Source organism: Pongo pygmaeus, chromosome X (assembly GCF_028885625.2).
Source record: "Pongo pygmaeus isolate AG05252 chromosome X, NHGRI_mPonPyg2-v2.0_pri, whole genome shotgun sequence".
NCBI lineage: Eukaryota > Metazoa > Chordata > Mammalia > Primates > Hominidae > Pongo > Pongo pygmaeus.
Genome location: NC_072396.2, coordinates 44,936,906 through 44,958,244, shown reverse-complemented (window position 1 = coordinate 44,958,244; position 21,339 = coordinate 44,936,906). Strand labels below are relative to the sequence as shown.

The following is a 21,339-nucleotide window of genomic DNA, read 5'->3' as shown; positions in this document are numbered from 1 at the left end:
GGTGGCTTAAACAGAAATTTTTTTTCTCACAGTTCTGGAGGCTGGAAGTCCAAGGTCAAGGTGCTGGCAGGGTTGGTTTCTCCTGAGGCCTCTCTCCTTGTCTTACAGATGATTACCCTCTTGCTGCCTCATGCTCTGTGCACACTAATTATAGTTATTTTGAACATAAAATCCTTGTCATTTGTAAGATTTTAGTTCACAAATTAGGAAGAAACTGATAGTCACTATTTGACTTGTTGACTTAAATTTTAGGCTGATTTATATTTTGTTCTCAACTTTTAATCTATAAAAGTCATGGTTATTTATGTATTTTTCCCCCTCTGAATTCAAACCAGCTGTAGGTTTATTTGAAATATTAAAAAAAAAATTCTTTACCTTCCTTTATTTTGTATTTGCAGGACTCTGCCCTATGGTAAACTCACTTTTTGTAACACTGATGGTGGGTGATAGCACAAATGCCATAGACCATATAATCTAGCTGTATTCTTAAAAATTTTTTTTTTGAAGTAATTTTGGACTCACAAAAAGTCACAAAAATAGTACAGAGAATTCCTGAATACCCTTTTCACAGCTTTCCCCGATGATAACATCTTATATAACCATTTGATATACCTTATCAAAACCAGGATTTTACCTTCTGCAACATGGTAAAACAAGAACAAAAATGCAGGAAATCAGCATTGGCATTGTGAACCCCAAAGTATCTGAGATGGGTCTCAATCAGTTTAGAAAGTTTATTTTGCCAAGGTTAAGGATGTGCCTGTGACAGCCTGAGGAGGTCCTGATGACATGTGCCCAAGGTGGTCGGGGTACAGCTTACTTTCATACATTTTAGTGAGACATAATACATCAATCAATATATGTAAGATGTACATTGGTTTGATCTGGAAAGGCGGGCCAACACAAAGCCGGGGAGACGCTTCCAAGTCACAGGCAGATTCAAAGATTTTCTGATTGGCAATTGGTTGAAGGAGTTATTATCAATATAAAGGAATGTCTGGGTTATGATAAGGGCTTGTGGAGACCAACGTTTTATCATGCAGATGAAGCCTCCAGGAAGCAGCCTTCAGACAGAATAGATTGTAAATGTTTCTTATCAGACTTTAGATCTGTGTTGATGATAATGCTTGTCAACTTTTCCTGAATTCCTAAAGGGAGGAGGGTATAATAAGGAATGTCTGGTTCCCCCTTCCCATCATGGCCTGAAACTAGTTTTTCAGGCTAACTTTGGAATGTCCTTGGCCTAGAGGAGGGATCTGTTCAGATGGCTGGGGGGCTTAGAATTTTATTTTTGGTTTACAGTATAATACTATTAACTAAACCGCAAACCTTATTTGGATTTCACCAGTTTTTACATGCACTCACTTTTTCCCCCTAAGTTTAACAGTCCTATGGAATCTTATCCCATATATAGATTCATGTAACCACCACCTTGTTCAGGATACAGAATAACTGTGTTCTTTAGGATTTTGCTGTTTGAGTCCTCATTTATTGAGGTAAACTTCATTTTAATTCTTAAAATCAACTTTATTGGGGTATAATTTATATATAATAAAATGAGCCTTTTTTTTTTTTTTTTTTTTTTTTTTTGAGACAGAGTCTCACTCTGTTGCCCAGGCTGGAGTGCAATGGCGTGGTCTCTGCTCACTGCAACCTCTGCCTCCTGGGTTCATGCGATTCTCCTGCCTCAGCCTCCCAAGTAGCTGGGATTACAAATGCCCGCCACCACGCCTGGCTAATTTTTGTATTTTTAGTAGAGACGGGGTTTCACCATGTTGGCCAGGCTGGTCTCGAACTGCTGACCTCGTGATCTGCCTGCCTCAGCCTCCCAAAGCATTGGGATTACAGGCATGAGCCACCACGCCCGGCCAAAATGAGCCTATTTTAAGTATACAATTCCATTTGTTGTGACAAATGTATGCATCTGTGTAACCACCACCCCAGACACCATCTAGGACGTCTCTGTTCCCTCAGGAGGTTCCCTTATTCCCCCAATTCGTTTAGCCCTTTCCCATTGTTCTGACTTCTATCACCATAGCTTAGTCTTTCATTTTCTTGGATTTCAGATAAACGGAATCCTATGGTGCATCTGCCCTGGAGTCTAGCTTACTGTTTGAGATTTAAGATTTGAGGCACAGCTTTGACAATGTGTATATAAACAAAGCGTAGCAAATTCATGTAATAATATACTATAACAGATTTCTGGGCATTTTACAGTCCTTTTTAGTCCTCTGGTTTGATATCCCTTTACTTTAAAATATTCTGGTTCCATTTTTTCAAATTACTCTTCTAACCTCCTTCAGAGGTTTTAAAATACTTTAAGATGTTAATAACACCACATTATTCAAAGATATGAAGAAATGCTTATCTCCATTCTTTTTTCAATGTTGTCCCATTTCCTTTTCTTTTATTCCATCTCTCTCAACCTTCTTGTCCCTTCCCTTCTGGTGTTTTTTGTTTTTTTTTTAATTTCATTTAATTTTATTTTATTTTTTACCTTTTTTCTGTTTTCTCTTTTATTGGACTTCTATCTCTTCATCCTCATTCTCTTTACTTTCATCCATTTTTATTCATCTTCTATTGTGAGTGCCCTATTTAACTTTCTTCCTTTCCTTACTTTGTCTTCTCCTGTTTCTGGCCTTGCAGTTGCTGACTTCTCTTAGGAGAGTATGCTGACTTCTCTTCTTAGGAGAGTATCATCATTGTTGTCATCATCATCATCATCGGTTTTTTTTTTTTTTTTTTTTTTTTTGAGATGGAGTCTCGCTCTGTCACCCAGGCTGGAGTGCAGTGGCACAATCTCAGCTCACTGCAACCTCCACCTCTCGGTTTCAAATGATTCTTCTGCCTCAGCCTCCTGGGTAGCTGGGATTACAGGCGCACGCCACCACACCCAGCTAATTTTTATATTTTTTTTAGTATAGATGGGGTTTCACCATGTTGGTCAGGCTGGTCTGGAACTCCTGACTTCGTGATCCGCCTGCCTCAGCCTCCCAAAGTGTTAGGATTACAGGCGTGAGCCACCGTGCCCAGCCCATCATTGATATTATTACTAGGGCCTTTCCCCTTCCCCTTTCCCCTAGGGCTGAACCCAGGGTATATATGTCTCTCCAAATGGAGTGTTGTCTGAAATTAACTCTGTGTGCAGTGTCTAGGGTGTTCTTTGTAAACATGGCCTGCCTGCAATACCTCTTTAATGAGAGGCTTTTTGGTATAGTAGAAAGAACAAGGCTTTTCAGTTAGACTGAGGTTTAGAACCTGGATTTACCATCTATTACCTATTTCATCCTGGCCATGTTTTTAACCTCTCTTAGCCTGAGTTCCCTCATCTGTCAAGTGGGAATAACAAAACCCACCTTAGAGCTGCCGTGAATATCAAATGGGTAATGCATGTCAAATGCCCAGGTCATAGTAGTCACGAAGAATTATTTCCTTATATGGGGTGGGGAGAGCAGTTTTCCTAGGGGAAGTGAAGCATAAGCTGGGACTATCCCAATGCTCATTTGTGCTACAGGATTCTTGCATTTTTCTTTGGGAAAAATTCTGGGATTTTCTAGAAGAATAAGTTTGGAGATGCTACCAATGAGCCCAGTGAGTTCTAAAAAGCAGCTATTAAACTATCATTGTATTGCTCTTTCCAATTGTTCTGTGCACCATTTATGTTGAAATTAGGGTAGTTCATAAAATCATATATTGTTTAAACAAAAGATTTTGTCATGTCTCTTCTATTTTAGCAAATTTACTTAATGGTCTTTTAGGAGGAAAGGTGATAAATAACTACCTTTTAAATTATTTTATTTTTTCATTCTGAACTAATAGCAGTCAGTAATAGGCTGCTACAATTGTATTTACATGCCTATTATTCATAACTGTACTCATAGATTTTATACCATGATCCTCTAGGTTCTAGAAATTTCATGCAGGTCCTTTTATGTTTAGTTGAAATTGTACTTCCTTTGCAATCTACCATGTTCCCCCCCTTTTTTGGCTTAAAATATGAAATATGTTTTGCATGCATTTTATTATTTCTCTTTGATTCTACTTGTTGATATTTTTCATTCAGAATTTCAAAGCATTTATTTTTGCATTTATATTTACATATCAAAAATATTATATTTTAATAGTTTTACATATTAAAACTATTTTCAATTCTGGTCTACTTGGCTTTTACAGTCAGCTTTATGAATTGAAGCTTTGGTTCTTACGGGTAGGTAATGGAGATAATATTATTATGTGTTCCCAGCTTTCTCCTTTTCCACATACCTTGCCTGCTAAACAAAAATTTGTCTTTGCTCACTCCACTTTTCTCCACCTCCATCCTCTAAGGATTCTTCTGACTTTTTCAGTTGTTCTTATGCTTTGTGGGATATAGGAAAGGAAGAAAGGGATAGGAGGGAGAGAGAGTATGAGTGGGAGAGCACCGATGGTGATGAAATGTGAAACTTGTGAGAATTGAAAAAGAGAGAAAAGGCTTTTTTGGGGGAGAAGTGTGGATGTGCAGCATAAATTGGATCACCTTTAGATTTTCCTTGGAGGTCTAAGTGAAGATGAAACAGGATTTTCAATTGCTATTAGTTGTTGGGCCTTTTCTTTGAATATACTACCATGCTGAGACTAAGCCACACTGGCTTATTATTTGAGTTACTTCTAAATGTTAACTTACTAAATTATATATTTTTGTGTATGCTTACACAAATAAGAGAACTGCCATTACTCACCCCTCTCCCAACACCCATCAGTTGACCTAAGTCCTCTCGTCTCCCTCTGAAATCTCCCTTTCATCAGTCTCCTTCTTTCCATGGCCACTGCTGCCATCCTAGTTCATCTTTCACCTGGAGAGTAGCCTCCATTGAAGGCATCCCTGCCTTCAATATAATTCCCTTTCTCAACTGCCCACTCTGCTACAGAGTTAACTTTCTAAAATGTTTAGACTCCTTTGACCTCCTATGCATGGCTTAGGGACCACCTATATTTTGGCTCTTATACCTTTGTAGTCTCATCTCCTTTGCTCCCCCATCACCACTCAACCCTTAGCCACACAAAATGACTTGCAGTACCCCACATACCGAACACTCCTATGCTCCCATAACTTTGCACATGCTGTTCCCCTTTGCAGAGAATGCCCTTCCCCTCTTGTCCACTTACTCCGTCTTTCAGCCCATTGAAGACCCATTTCAGATGTTACCTCCACCATGATGCCTTCTGCTTAATACTTTCAGGTGACTGGCAATTCCCTCTCCTTTTGGAGCATTTTCATAAACCCTTATTACTCTTCTCTGTGTCCTCCACTGAGCAGGAGTGAGTGGAGATTTTGTGGCAGTTCAGGGCATAGTGGTTAAGCTTGTGGCCTCTGAGGCTAGGCAACTTGTGTTACCAGCTGTCTCATTTTCTTACTTTGAGACTGTGGGTAGATTACTTAACCTCCCAAATCTTGAATTCTATAAAATGAGAATCACAGTATTACCTACTTTATTGGTGTTTTGTGAGGAGTAAATGAGATAAGAGTATAAAAGTACTTAATACAATGCCTGACCCCTTATAAGTACTTAATCAGTGTTGGCTATTTTATTTAGCTTTGAATTCTCAGAGCTTTAGCACAACGCCTGACACATGGAAGACAACTTGGCAATATATACGGAACTGCAATATTATTAAGTCTTTCCTAATGGCTTTTAGCTTTTATCTCCAATGCATTATCATTATTTGGAGGTACCATACTCTGTTTTGCAGTTATTTGCATATAGTCTTATTCCCCTTACTTGACTGTGTACTCTTTGTAGTTGGAGAGATTGTCTTATTGAGTGTTGTATCCACAGCACAGAGCTTTGAACTTAGCAGGTATTCTGTGGCTGGTTTGGTTTGTATTATTTTCCATTAGTAAGGGAGCCTTTCAGTATGAAGTACCCATTTTGTGACCTTGGTTGTTGATGCACTTGTGGGAAATAAATAACATACTTTGGGATCATTAAAATCATCCAATGTACTGGGAGGTCCAATTTATTGGGTAATTACTAGAATTACAGAACAAATTCTTTGGATTGGAGGAGAACATAAAGGGCATCATATCCAAGCATCTTTCTTCTGACTCTTTTGCATGGAATCCAGCTTTTAGAAAATACGTAATATTGCAAAATGATGGCATGAAGGAGTGTTTTTGCCTTGGTTATCATATTATTCCTGCTAATTTTACACACACACAGACACACACACACACACACACGTTGAGTATACCAAATCTGAAAACTTTTTGAGTGCTGACATGATGCCACAAGTGGAAAATTCCATACCTGCCCTCATGTGATAGGTCACAGTCAAAACACAAGTGCACAACACAGTTTATTCAGCATCCCAAGGGAAGAAAAAGCCCTTCCAACCCCCTTCACCTACAGTATAGATTCTTTGCACATGCCCAGATTCCCCCAAACAAGCATGCCTACAAAGTGTAATAAAATGGCACATGTGCAGGCTGGATATGCCAACAGCACATTCCCCACAATTCCCCGTGTAGGACCAAGACCTTCGTGTATTTTGTGGTGTAAAGATATTGTTGAAAATGTCAAATAGGTCTGAAGATAGCCCTGTGGGTAAGAGGAAGGGTTTATGTGTATCGATAGCATAGAAAGTCAAGCTGTGGGAGAAACTGGACAGCAGTGTAACTGTGAAGCATCTTACAGGAGAGTATGGTGTTGGAGTGACCACTATATGTGACCTGAAGAAACAGAATGATAAACAGTTGAAGTTCTATACAAAAGTGATGTATAGAGGTTAATGAAAAATAGAAAAACACTGCATAAAGCTAAAAACGAAGGTCTCAAACATGTATTGAAAGAGTGAGTCCATCAGTGTCACAGTGAACATGTGCCATTTAATGGTATGCTGATTATGAAACAAGCAAACAAATGGCAAAAATTTTGCCATTGCTTTCAATGGCAAAAACTGTAATTATTTTTGCACCAACCTATAATAGCTGAAATGGTTCTAAATCAAGGTGATGATGAAGATGACATTGCTAGCTGTAAAAAAAAGTGCCTACAGATGATGTGGTGAAATTGTGATGGGATTATTGGATGACTAGAGCCATATGCATTCATAACAGAACAAGAAATCATGTCAGTTGATAAAATCAGGGGCACTTATACGACAAAAACCTCTATTAATGAGGCTGATAACTCTGGAGGAAACATTTAAGAAAGCCATCCAGCAGAATGCCTCCTCATCTCTAGAGGACCTACTTCCTGGTCCCTCAACTGCTTCTGATGTTTCTTCTCACCTAAAAAAATAGAGTGTATGAATTAGCTGGGCATGGTGGCACGTGTCTGTAATCCCAGCTACTCAGGAGACTGAGGCAGGGGAATTGCTTGAACCTGGGAGGTGGAGGTTGCAGTGAGCTGAGATCGCACCACTGCTGCACTCCAGCCTGGGCGACAGAGCGAGACTGTGTCTCAAAAAAAAAAAAAAAAAAAAAAAGGAAAGGAAATACTCGAGACTAGGTAATTTATAAAGAGGTTTAGTTGGTTCATAGTTCTGCAGGCTGTACAGGAAGCATGGCACATCTGCTTCTAAGGAGGCCTCAGGAAGCTTCCAATCATGGTAGAAGGCAAACGGGGAGTGAGGCACTTCACATGGCTGGAGCAGGAAGAAAAGAAAGAGTGGGGAGGTGCCACACACCTTTAAACAACCAGATCTCATGAGAACTCACTATAGTGAGGACAGTACCAAGGGGGAAATCCACCCCCTTGATCCAATCACCTCCCATCAGGACCTACCTCCAACACTGGGAATTACAATTTGACATGAAATTTGGGTGGGTACACAGATCCAAACCATATCACATGTGAATAAGTGTAAGAAAATTATTTCTTATCCAAAGCATATAAATTCAGTCAGGAATGATGATTATGCCAAATAACCACAGATTGTCCATATGAGTGGCTGAGATAGTGACACCTTTGCTTTCTGATGGTTCAATGTACACAACTTTGTTTCATGTGCAAAATCATTAAAAATAGTACATAAAATTATCTTTAGGCTATAAGGTATGTATGAAACATAAATGAATTTCTTATTTAGACTTGTGTCCCATCCCCAGGATATCTCATTATGTATATGCAAATATTCCAAAATCTGAAAAACATCTGAAACACTCTGGTCTCAAGAATTTCCGATATGGGGTACTGAACCTACATATGTACATACATATGTGTTTCTGTGTGTGTGTGTGTGTGTATATGATAAAGGAAAAATATTATAAAAGATAAAGGAACAATCGTATATGTATATATATACACACACAAAAACACACATATATATAATCTTTTATATGGTAGGTGTTTTTCTTTTGTATTTTTCATATTGAATGTCAGTTTTCTTGGTTCAGTTTATAAAACTCCATGATTAGCAATGTGATTTCTGCGGGATAGGGTGACCCCCTTTCTTCTAGTCCTAGTATCATTTTTCCAGGAAGTCTGATTTTAAACAGTGGTTTGGAATCTCTTCTCTTAGTAATATCAAGTGTTTTTTAATTGCTTGCGCAATAGACTCCATAAGGATGTGAAGACTATTTTAGATATGGTTTTGACAGTATTTTCAAGCTTCCAGCTTTGCATCCTACACTGATTTATATATTATTCAGTATTTTTATACATTCATTTTCTCTCCAAAGCTCTGTTATATATACATAATTTTCTTAATTCTTTAAATAGTGCTGTGGTTATCACTGTGGTTAGCAAGTGTTGATTTTCTAATTTTTGCTGAAAGGTTAATCAGTGAACAAAGAGCTTAAGTGGTTTGTACCAGTGATGTAGTTAATTAGTGATAAAGCTACATGAACATTCTAGCATTCTAGCCACTTCCCTTTCCATTTTTATGCATCATAAAATCATGTCTTATGCAGACAAGTAAAACTAAATTTCATGAATGCTTACATTGCCCATACAGGTGCATTTTATCTTAAACCATAGATTTAGTCATTAAAACTTGCGTATCAATTATAAATAGGTTTATGATATTTTTGTAATACAAAAAAATTCTTTGGAAGTCATCCCTCTGTAATTTATCTTTTTTGTTATTCATTTATGCAACTTACCTTTATTGACCATCTCTTATGTTCAACATGCTAAATGAGATTCAGGTTTGTATAACTTGAATTTTCTTAAAATAAGATACGCCTATATAAACACAGTATCCATAGGAACATAAATTTATCAAAAAATGAAGTGAGAGGAAAAAAATAAGAATTTGGAGTGAGATTATAACTTGAGCATTGGTATTTAGATGTACCCCCACCTCCACAATCCCAATTGAAATCACTGCAAAATTTTAAAATGTGGAGAAACTAAATTCGTGCTGGAGGCCAGGGAGGTGTTCCATCTTCATGTTGCAAACTTTGAAGAGTTTCCACCTGATATAGTGCAGATGGGATCATACTGAAGGAATATACCCAAACGAACTTGCAATTTCACTTCCCGAGAAAGTGACAAGAATCGAGTTGGGGGTTAGGACAACCTGTAGGGGTTTCCACCTGGTTTACTTTCACAACTATTGATGGCTTAAGAGTGTCACTAGGAGGCCCAGAAATATAGTCACACTGAAGTCAAAGCAGGCCCTGCATTCGGGCTTCTCTCTGATGGAACAGGCAATGGCATACAAAGGACTGGCCACTCTTCCTGGAGTGGAGGTTGGGTCAATTCATAAAATGTTTACATGGAAAATTAGAAGTTTTTCCTGCTGGGGACTACCCATGGTTCCAGCTCCCTTCCTACTTCTCTTGACCACTCTATATGAATTTATATTAACCAGAGAGGAGGTATCTAAGAACATTAGGATAGATGGTGAAGGGAGTGAAAGAAAACCCACCCACCCACCCTATTTTGTGGAAAACACCAGCCTAGATAGACTGCTCTTTGTTCAGGAATGAACAAAGAAACTTAAAGTTTCTGAAAAGATTCTACAACATAAATGGAAAACATAGTATTCAAGAGGCAGAGGAAGAAAAATACTTATTTTATAAGTATGTTTTCTACAGAAAAAAATAAGTATTTTTGATAACAATGTGCTTTGTGTAAGGAAGTATATAATACAAAGTGAGAAGTAAAAGCAAATTAAAAATATTATTGAATGAGACTGTAGGCAAAAAGTCAAAGGGAGATTGCTGAAGAAGGATGAAATGTGAGGAATCTAAAAATGCACTGTATGTAGTAAAGAAAAGTATTAAAACTGGGGAGAAGGGAATGAGTGATGGAAAAGGTAAACTTGAGAAATTCTCCTGAAATGCAATGGAAAAAGATAACAGAGCAATGAGATGATGGCAGGCTGGACAGAGGATTGAGCTCTAACATGCAGACAGTTGTTCCTAAAGAATTAAAGGCTAGATTAAAAGCTCTCTGGTTAATATAAATTCATTAACCAAATTGATTAAGCATACCATAAGAAAACAATACAAACAAAAGCAACTTTCTGGATTATAGAAAGACGTAGACCGGGCCGGGTGCAGAGGCTCAAACCTGTAATCCCAGCACTTTGGGAGGCCGAGGCGGGTGGATCACGAGGTCAGGAGTTCGAGACCAGCCTGGCCAACATGGTGAAACCCCATCTCTACTAAAAATACAAAAAATTAGCTGGGTGTAGTGGTGGGTGCCTGTAATCCCAGCTATTCGGGAGGCTGAGGCAGGAGAATCGCTTGAACCTGGAAGGTGGAGGTTGCAGTGAGCCGAGATTGCACCATTGCACTCCAGCCCTGGTGACAGAGTGAGACTCCATCTCAAAAAAAAAAAAAAAAAAAAAAAGAAAGATGTAGACCGGCAGATAGAATACTTATTCTGTACCAGAGAAAATAAAAAAAAGAGATCAATAATTAAATCATTAGATCTACCCTGACAAATTTTCAAGGATAAAGCAAGGAAATTACCAAACCCTCAAAGGCAAAGTTGACACTGGAATTCTCAGCAATACTAAATGCCAGAAGACAATGAAGCAATGTCTATAACTTTTAGGGGAAAATGTGACTCAGAAAATCTAGACTCAGCCAAGGTGTTATCATTAGTAAAAGCAGCAGTAAGATCTCAGTTATATAATTTATCACAAATATGCTATCCACATACTTTTCCTGAAAAAGTTGCTTAATTGCTAGTCAATTAAGAGATAAAGCAAATTAAACAGTTCAACCATGGGGAGGTCATGAAATAAAATGATTAGTGGTGAGTAGTAGAAAGAAACATACATAATAGGTTGTGAAATATAAATAAAATTCAAAACATAAACATTTTGAGTATTTATTGAAAGATAAAAGAATAACAATCATAAAATGAGCCCCAAATCCAAGATAGGGATAGAAAAAAAATATGAATTATTTAGAAGAGTATGCAATTTAACAGGCTATATGGTCACAACTATGTCAAGGAAAGACATCAACAACAGTGGGGTTCTAGGTAATAGAAATGCCATATACTTTTTCCTGCTACTATTTCCATATTTTTGTAATACGTTTGTATTTTTATAGTGTGTAAACTTTATCAAAATATATCTATGTATACAGCAGGATTATAATTACAGACACATTTGTGGTATCGACTTTGTTCTTGCTCTCCAAATTAAAAATAAACTAAGCATTTAGCTTAAGACATTAAAAAATATAGAATAAAACAGACATCAGAGAACAAAAAGAAAAATAAATTTCAAAGCACAATTTTATGTATCAGTAAACAATAGTTTTGAAAAAGCACATGCCGTCTGAGTATTTAAAACAAACAGAATTAAACCTAAACAGAAAATACAGAAAACAATGTATTTAAATCATAAACTCAGAGGAAGTAAAATGTATAGCTATGCTAACTATGAAGTGAATAGTATTAATTAGCAAAATTGACTTAAGTACAATGCTGGAATTGGCCAATATATGGAAATATTAGAGAAAACTGCCAAAGAACTACTCCAAATGTTAGTGATTGTCTCTAAGTGGGTAGCATTATGGGCTATTTTACTCCCTCTTTGTGTGTTTTTTTTTTAAATTTTTACTTTTTACTTTTTTCCCCACTACAAGCTACTTTAATTCTTTGAACAATTTTTCCATGCGGGTAAACTGTTACCATATTTTCCTATTAAGAAATATTTTCAATAGATTTTTTTTCTACAGTAAATTTTACTGAAAACATTTGGTCCATTAATTTTTGTCTATATAAATGCTGTCCGTCATGGCTTTTGACAATCTGAGTTTTTTTTGATGATCACATTTCTACCAAAATCAATTTTCCTGAGTCAAATTTTATATATCCAGATTTTGCCAATATTTGACTCTTCTATTGATTTTTAAAAAATCAGTTTTACCATGTGCATTTTTCCTTCTGTTGCTTTTATTTTGTTTGGGTTTCTAAAAAATCACATTTATTTTTTTGCTTGTCTCAAAAATTTTTAATAAGCAGGTATGAATTTTGAAGTTAGATATGAATAAAAACCAACTGAAAAAGCAAATCCCTCTGTCTCCCAAGACAAAGTGGGCAGTTTGTTTCTTTTGAGCTTTAAAGGTAGAAATAGCTGCCTTTCTAAAATTTAAGTGAAGCGAAATGTTGACATGCCCTGAAAGGACTGCCAAGGTTCAGGGAACCTGTTAATGGGCCTTGAGAGGCTCTGTGACTCTGGACTAATGGCCCAGGGACCACTAAGAGTAAATTGAATTTCTAGATTACTGGCTACTTTCACAGCTCTCTGTTGCCTCCAGGATGGGAGAGTAGACACACCAAATGCCAGACAAATAAATGCTAAATAATAATTATTCGAGGTTCAATGGAATATCTATCACTTAAGTAGCAAACGATTTACAAAGTGTCCCAAATTTTGCACATTTGCATTGCAAGATTTTACTAGTAACATGAGTAGGTGAACTGTTCTTTACCTCACTCATGGAATAAATGAAGATTGTGCTTTTTGATTTAGGCCACTCTTGATATACTACACTCAGAACTACATTGCTCACTCCCCTTCCTAAAGAAATAAAGGTGAATTACAACAAGGTTCTCTCCTGCATGTTAGAAACACTGAAGAGTATAATACTTGCATTTGCCACACACAAATGCAGGGAGAGAGGAGCAGGTTGGAAAAGTAGTTTTCCCATCTAAAATTAAAAAAAATTTTTTTGATAGAAAAATTTTTTTTGAAAGGAAAACTCATTGTGTGTATATCTTGCTTACCTTGTTGAGTGTATACTTACATTTTTTATTTAAAAAATTTTTTTTTAGAAACGGGGTTTCACTATGTTGCCTAGGCTAGTTTCAGACTCCTGGGCTCAAGTGATCCACTCACTTCGGCCTCCCAAAGTGCTGGGATTACAGGCGTGAGCCACTGCACCCGGCCTATTTTTCATTAAAAAACTTTTTTTTTTTTTTTTTTTTTTAAGAGATGGGAGTTTCACTCTGTTGCCAGGCTGGAGTGCAGTGGTGTGACTATAGCTCACTGCAGCCTGAGACTCCTGGATTCAAGTGATCCTCCCACCTCAGCCTCCCAAGTAGCTGGAATTACAGGCGTGTGCCACCACACCCAGCTGTTGTTTTGTTGTTTTTATTTTATTTTTTTTTGTAGAGACGAGGTTTCACTATGTTGCCCAGGCTGGTCTTGAATTCCTGGGCTCAAGTGATCCGCTCGCCTCGGCCTCCCAAAGTGCTGGAATGACAGGCGTGAGCCACCATGCCCGACCGATTTTTAAATTTTTTTAAATAGAATTCCTATAATATACAAATATAATACACAAATCACCTACCTCACTTTTAAAATTCTACATTTTTTTAAAGACAAGTAGGAGGGTGACTTTATTCACCAAGCGATCAAAAGCAGGTTGCAGAGGACAGGGATTTAGATTGGGAAACTCTGTATTCTATCAAGCTGTCTTTACTGGCTACCTTAAGGCATTTTTGCTAGGAAGAAAAACCTTAATAACATCAAGGGCAGTTTACCTTAACCCTCCTCCCATCCCATTGTACCCCACCCTACCAGCCAGAAACAGAAGTCTTATGAAAAGGTTTTGAGGAAAATATCCTGTCCTAGTTTACTCCATTCCAACGAATTCTTCAAACACATCCTTGACCCGGGACATACGCAGAGTTCAAATCTAGTCTGTATGTTGTTAGGCTACCGGTCTCCTTTCTCGGGAAGACTCCTGACTGTGCCTTTTCTGTTTAAAGATGGTAGAGGCGACGGGTGTTCTCCCGCAAGACGGTCAAGGTGTGGGAGAGCGACACACCTTTGATTCTGGCAATCTCTCGCACAGTATGCAGGGCCAGGCCTGGGTGGGCATGCTGGCAATGGCTTTTGGAGACCCAGCGAGGGAGGAAAAAGGGAGCGTCGGTTTCTACAATAATTCTCTCTAGCGGGATCTTTTTCACAGTTTCTCGGGCTTGCCCAGCAGAAGAGTAAGTCAGAATTGCCGTGAAGCCCACATACAGGTTGGGAAAGTGGTTCAACAGGGGCTCGATGACTGAGTAACTGCCAGTGAAGCAATGCCGGTGTAGCTTGTGGTCAGAGGGCACATATTTTTTCAAGATGCGCAGTAGGTCTTCATCGGCTTCTCGACAGTGGATCATCATGGGCTTCTTTAGAGAGACGGCCAGCCGCAGCTGTCTCTTAAATACTTTCTGCTGCTCTGGGACATGCGTGGTGCACTTATTGGAGTAATCCAAGCCCATTTCTCCAAACGCCACAGCCTTGGGGTGTCGTAAGGCTTTTAAAATACTTCTTTCTTGATAGTTGTTATAATAATGGGCAAAATGAGGGCGACAGCCAAAGGCCCCCCAAACCAGATCATCTTTCAACTGATCCTCCCACAGGTCATCACTTAGGTTTTGAGGATTGCAGAAGCAAGAAATGCAGCCCTGAAATTCCTTGGGGAAGGTGTTGCTATAAATTTTTCTGAATTTGGTAAAGGTGCCTTTGAAAGGCAGCCTGGAATATAGCAAGTCCAAGTGACAGTGGGTATCAATGAAACCCTGTTGCTTTGGCTGCCAGAAGGTCCTTGGCGGAAAGCTAGATGCACGTCCTCCAAAAGGACATCGTAATATCTCCTCTTGATATACTCTCTCCTCCTTCGCCTCTGCTTCCACATTTCTGGAGTAGTAAAATAAGGAAGAATTCTTGGATGTGCCTTCCTCTGTCATCTTCAGATCTCTGGATGTGTTTTCAGAGCTCACTGGAAAATTGGTGGAATAATCACTCAGGAAGCTCTGGTGGCTGCTCCTCTCACCCTGGAAGATGTTGTTGTTGCTTCTGCTGCTGCTGCTACAGCTGCTTTTCCCAGCCTGCAATGTGTTACTGCTGCTGCCCAAGGAGGGATAGCAAGAAGACTTGGTACTGCTGAACCAAGAGCTGGTGTAGTCATGCCAAGGACTATAATGAGGTGGAAAAGTGGTATAGTCAGTGGCGTAGTATGGAGGCTCTGACACTACAGGAAGACACAGTGAGAATGGCTTCTCTTCAGAGAATTTGACTGTGGTTCCACCTAGATCAGACCACTCACTCCCTGAAGAGGGGCACTCAATTGCCATCTTTTCTTTGCGCTTTTGAATTACTGAATGGGAGTTATAGTTATCCGGAAGATTTAAAGGTGGAGAGCTTTTTTCACAAATGACTCCACTTTGGTTGCTAAGTTGCTTTTGGATTATTACATGGGGGTTATAGTCATCCAGAAAATTTAAAGGCAGAAAGCATTTTTCACAAATGACTCTATTCCGTTTTTTAGGTCGCCCCTCACTGAATTTCTTAGGAGGATTAACAGTCACCCTCTTGTCACAGGAGCTGCTCATCTCTGGGGCTGACTCTTTCTCTTTTTGAGGAGCAAAGATAGTGGCATTCCTGGCTGGTCTTTCTCCACAGTAGGGACACTCTCCGAGGTTTGATTGTGAACTAATGACAGCCCCTTCTTTTCCTTTTGGAATGTCATCTCCCAGGATCTCCTGGAGAACCCTCAGAGACAATGAAGAGCCACTATCTTGAGGTCCACCCTTCCTGTTCTGGAACTTGTTTGGTTCCTCAGTTTCATTTTGACCCTCACTTCCAGCTGTAAATTGAGGGTTCGTGAAATTATAGGAGCTACGTTTGGAATTAATTTTAAGGCTGTAGATGCCCTCCTCCAGAGAAGCCATTTCTTTCAGAAAGGGGCTGGCAGAGTGTATTGGGGATCACAAGGACGAAAGGAACTCCAAATGCTCCAAATTAGGCAGTCTTTGGAGCCGGCCCTAATCACGCCAGTGGCTGAAAAATGGGAGGAGAAGGAGGAGAAAGAATTTCTGTGGCAGGATGAACCTTGAGAAAAACACGGTGTGCAGGCCACAAAGTAGCCTTTAGGCCTTTCAGTCCTTTGGGGCCTCTCTCCCCTTCCAAACCACCTTACTGAGCTCCCCGGGGCACCTGTGTTTGCCGCAAACCACGTTACTGAGCTCTGCGGGGCACCTGTGTTTGCTGGGGGAGCCTACCTAAGTGCCGCTCCGGTGGTACTTTTCTGCGTGCGGACGGGCCCCAGAGCTGGAGGGCCCTCACGCCACTCCGGCGCCTCAGGAACGTTTCCTCCTTTTTTCAACTGTCTATCACAGTTCTCGGTGTTGTACAGATGCCAAAGCCCCTCCACAATTATTTCAAAGTGCTCTGGAGAAGTCCTAAGGATCCAGGCCCGGTATGGCGTCCAAGCCCCGAACGTAGTCCTAAGACTGCCCCAAATGGTCTGATTTTGCGCTGTGCAACTTCCCGGATGTTAAAAAAAAAAAAAAAAAAAAAAAAGGTACTTCCGTGGAGTCAAAGTGCTTCCGGGGCGTCAAAGTGCTTCCGATCGGCCGTGCGCCGTGGCTCACGCCTGTAATCCCAGCACTTTGGGAGGCGGAGGCGGGCGGATCACGAGGTCAGGAGATCGAGACCATCCTGGCTAACACGGTGAAACCCCGTCTCTACTAAAAATACAAAAAATTAGCTGGGTGTGGTGGCAGGCGCCTGTAGTCCCAGCTACTCAGGAGGCTGAGCCAGGAGAATGGCGTGAACCTGGGAGGCAGAGCTTGCAGTGAGCTGAGATCGTACCACTGCACTCCAGCCTGGGCGACAGACCCAGACTCCGTCTCAAAAACAAACAAAGTGCTTCCGATCAAAACTCTTACTTTTGGTTTGGAATACAAGGCCCTTTGGAGATGTCAGAGTCCATGAAATGACTACAAGACACTTTAGGGATCACACACAGGGTGGCCATGGGTGGGCTACTGGCCTAGAGGCCCTGATCCCCAACGGCCAGCTGGAGGACAGGGCAGAACACACTGTAGAAGCCGAGTCGGGAAGCCTGCCCAGCCCCCATCACCTCGCCTACCGGCCTGGGTCAGGCCAGCAGCCCGCTCCATCTAAGGGCAACACTCACCTCCCCACGGCCATACAGCCCCTCCTTTACCACGCCTCTTCTCACTGCCCAGCCACGTGTCTTCCCGAGCTGCAGCCATTACATGCTTTTTGTTCCTCCCCTCCACCCTCGGTTTTTTTATCAAAAGTGTAGTCATGGTTTTTAGAGCATAGCTTAATAACATAGTTTTAAAAAACGTAGTTATGACTGTGGTATATAACAATTTTCAGTCTTGTGGTGTTTTTTTTGTTTTTGTTTTCTTTGTCCTCCTCCCCCCCGCCCCCCCCCCCACCCCCCCGAGGGAGTCTCACTCTGTCGCCCAGGCTGGAGTGCAGTAGTGCGATCTCGGCTCACTGCAACCTCCACCTCCTGGGTTCAAGCGATTCTCCTGCCTCTGCCTCCCAAGTAGCTGCGACTACAGGCTCGTGCCACCACGCCAGGCTAAATTTTGTATTTTTTTTTTTTTTTAGTAGAGACGGGGTTTCACCATGTTGGCCAGGCTGGTCTCCAACTCCTAATCTCAGGTGATCCACCTGCCTCGGCCTCCCAAAGTGCTGGGATTACAGGTGTGAGCCACTGCGCCCGGCCCAATCCTGTGTTTTATTCACTTAACATTACTGTATAGCCTCAGTATTTTTCTTATTGCCTCATGTTTTTCAAAAATATCATGCTGGTGCCTTTATAATACTCCATGGAGAACGTAGATGTGCCGTAATTCACCGAGCCCTTCCCTTTTTGTTAACTTTTCAGGTCCCCTTATTCTACCTTTTTTTTTCTATGATAAAAAGCTGCAAAGAACATCTTTGCACATGTAAGTTTCTTCTGTATTTTGGGTTGTTTCTTTGGACTACGTGCGGGGAAATGGAGTTCCTGAGAGGAGGTAGGAATTTTAAATTGGTTCCTCATAGCATTACGTTGCCGCAGAAAATTGTACTAACTTAAAATCTCATCCGTATAGGAGAAACACACACATAAACCCGATGCCTCGTTGTTATTTTAATTTGCACTTAATCTGACAGTTTCTTAGAGTGAACTTCTTTTTATTTGTTGACCCTCTCATGAATTTTGTTTATGCTGTTTTCCCATTTCTCTTTTAGGGTCTTTAAAAAATTAAACATTTTTATAAAATTAAAGTTTAGCCATATTTTCTAAAATTTTTTGTTAGCATGTTTTTGTTTATATTTTAGTATATCAGAGTTATAACTTATGTAGTTAAATCTTAATTTTTAAAAATGTTTTCTTTCTCTTTTTCTCCCAAGCCTGCAATGTCATTCCTCCTTCTGAGGCTTGACACATATTTATTTTTTTGGAAGGTGAAAGGAATTGATTTATTATATTTAAGCCAATACTTCATCTGATATTTGGGTTGGATTTTACAGGGGGCTATATACTGATGCTTTTCCAAGTTGGTACTTTTTTTGCTTATTGTTATGTGACTCCTCTTTCATTATGCGTTAAATTCCTGTTAACAGAGTCTATTTCCAGGGCATCTATTCTTTTACACCTACTATGTCTCTTGTTACTGTGGTATTGCACTACTTTAATAAATGAACTATTATATTAAGGTATAAAGTCTGGGAGAGCTAGATTTCCTTCATTATACTTAAATTTTACAACTATCTTTAATAGGCTGAACTGTTTATCAGGTAGACTTAAAAAATTAATTCTAGGCCAGACCCGGTGGCTCACGCCTGTAATCCCAGCTCTTTGGGAGGCCGAGGTGGGCGGATCACCTGAGGTCAGGAGTTTGAGACCAGCCTGGCCAACATGGTGAAACTCTGTCTCTACTAAAAATACAAAAATTAGCCAGGCGTGGAGGTGTGCACCTGTAGTCTCAGCTACTCAGGAGGCTGAGGCAGGAGAATCACTTGAACCCAGGAGGGAGAGGTTTCAGTGAGTCCAGATCGCACCACTGCACTCCAGCCTGGGTGACAGAGTGAGACTTCATCTCAAAAAAAAATAATAATTCTAAGTCCCTCCAAAATGACATTGAAATACCCACTTGAAAAGTTATTTTAGTCTGCTTATCCAGAATATACTTCGCCTATCCTTTTAGTCAAGCTCTTCTATTAATATATATTCTAGTAAATATTTTTAGAGTTTTATCTGGGTCACAGAGTTTTTATTAAAACCATTTTTAAGTATTTTGTAATTTTTTATTATGAACATACTTTCCCCCCACTATATGGTCTAGCTGGTTATTGCTAACACATAACAATATTTTAAATTCAGGTATGGTTGTACTGAAATCTTTGTTAGTTTTTCAGCCTTTGCCTAGGTCATTATTTTATCTACCCATAATGATAATTTTTGTCTCTTTCTTGCTAATATTTTTACTTCATATCTTTCTACATTGTCCAGAGCTTTTAAAAACAATATTAAATAATGATGCTAGTAGGGGCATTATTGTTCTGTTCCTGATTTTGGTAGGCACATAGTTTAATTAAGTATTATGTTAGATATTTAGGCTGTTGTTTTAAAGCAGATCTTTTTGTAATCTTGTTAAGGAACTACCCTTGCATTTAAAAATATATGTGGTAGGAAATGGTGTGAGATCATTATATATTTGCTCATATTTCCTAATTGGGAAACATGTTGGCATCTGTGAGTAAAATGTTGTTTTTTTGTGTGTGTAGGTGGCTTGTAAGTGTTACAGACTATTGAATTCTGTTTGCTTGTATTTTACTTAGGATCTTCTATAAATCATAAGTAGTGAAATTGTTCTGTAGCAGTAGTTCTCAACCTTGGCTTGCAGTTTGTAATCACTTGGGGAGCTTTAAAAATTACTGATGCCTAGGCCCACCCTGAGAGAATCTGATTTCTGTGTGTGTGTGTGTGTGTGTGTGTGTGTGTGTGTGTGTATGGGGGATGGTGGATGTCTGTGGCGGGGGTCGGAGGGCTGGTGGTGGGGACAGTGTGGCCAATGCATCAGGATTTTTAAAAGCTCTATAGGTGATTCTAATGTGTAGCCAGGGTGAGAACTATTGTTTTACAGTTACTTTTTTTTCATGGTACGTCTATTAGGCATAGGAATTCACCTTTGTAGCTTTCCATCATTTTTGGTATCCTGGAGAGTTATATAATTTGGTAATTTTCTTTTCTTTGAAAGTTGGAACAAATTCATTAGTAAATCATCCTGGTTGGAGACTTTATTGGGGCAATTCTTTGGTAATTTTTTTCACTTCTTACTTGGTTATTAGCTTATTCATTGTGTTTTTGATAAGTCACGGTTCTTACAGAATATCACTTATTTAATTGCAATTTTAAAATTCATTTTCATATGTTTGCATGATTATTATAAGATAATTTATCTTATGGTTTATATCTTATAATTGCATCTCTGTCGTGCACTGTATCATTTCTCATTTTATTTATATTTTTCTTGATGAGCTTTCTAAAATCTTATCTATTTTATTTATTTTAAAAGTCCTTGGATTTATTTATTGTAGTTGTTTTTCTTCTTTCAAATTTATATATCCTTACTATCTTTTTTGCTTCCTGTTTTTCTTATGACAAATTTTTGCTTTTTCAAAACCTTTTGTTTATTGTTTTGAGGAGTCTCATTCTTTCACCCAGGCTGGAGTGCAGTGGCACGATCATGGCTCACTGCAACCTCTGCCTCCTGTGTTCAAGCGATTCTCCTGCCTCAGCCTCCCGAGTAGCTGGGATTACAGGCATGCACCACCAGGCCCAGCTAATTTTTTTGTATTTTTAGTAGAGACGGGGTTTCACCATGTTGGCCAGGCTGGTCTTGAACTCCTGACCTCAGGTGATCTGCCCGCCTTGGCCTTCCAAAGTGCTGGGATTACAGGCGTGAGCCACTGCGCCCGGCCTTAAAAGCTTTTGTTTGAATCATTGCTCACTGGTTCTAAACTCTGGCTATGTTTCAGAATTACCTGGGGAGAGTAGGAAAGAAAAAGAAGGATCTTGTACTTGCCTATCTCAAAGTTCATGGCTGAGACCTCTATAACAAAAGACAGATTAACAAG

General features: G+C 39.5%; 2 protein-coding genes across 2 annotated transcripts in view; one reads left to right on the top strand and one right to left on the bottom strand.

Annotated features, from left to right (window-relative positions):
- Window positions 1-21,339, top strand: part of EFHC2 (EF-hand domain containing 2) — a 202,366-nt gene that overhangs the window by 43,551 nt on the left and 137,476 nt on the right. The gene's annotated exons all lie outside the window — the stretch shown is intronic.
- Window positions 11,262-16,692, bottom strand: LOC129025344 (putative deoxyribonuclease TATDN2). Its single transcript, XM_054473116.1, has one exon. It carries the CDS (start codon window positions 16,119-16,121, stop codon window positions 14,163-14,165), a length of 1,959 nt encoding a protein of 652 aa, XP_054329091.1. The 5' UTR covers window positions 16,122-16,692; the 3' UTR covers window positions 11,262-14,162.

Excerpts from the sequence above, each read along its gene's own strand:
- LOC129025344 (XM_054473116.1), bottom strand. The coding sequence starts at position 16,121 with ATGGCTTCTCTGGAGGAGGGCATCTACAGCCTTAAAATTAATTCCAAA.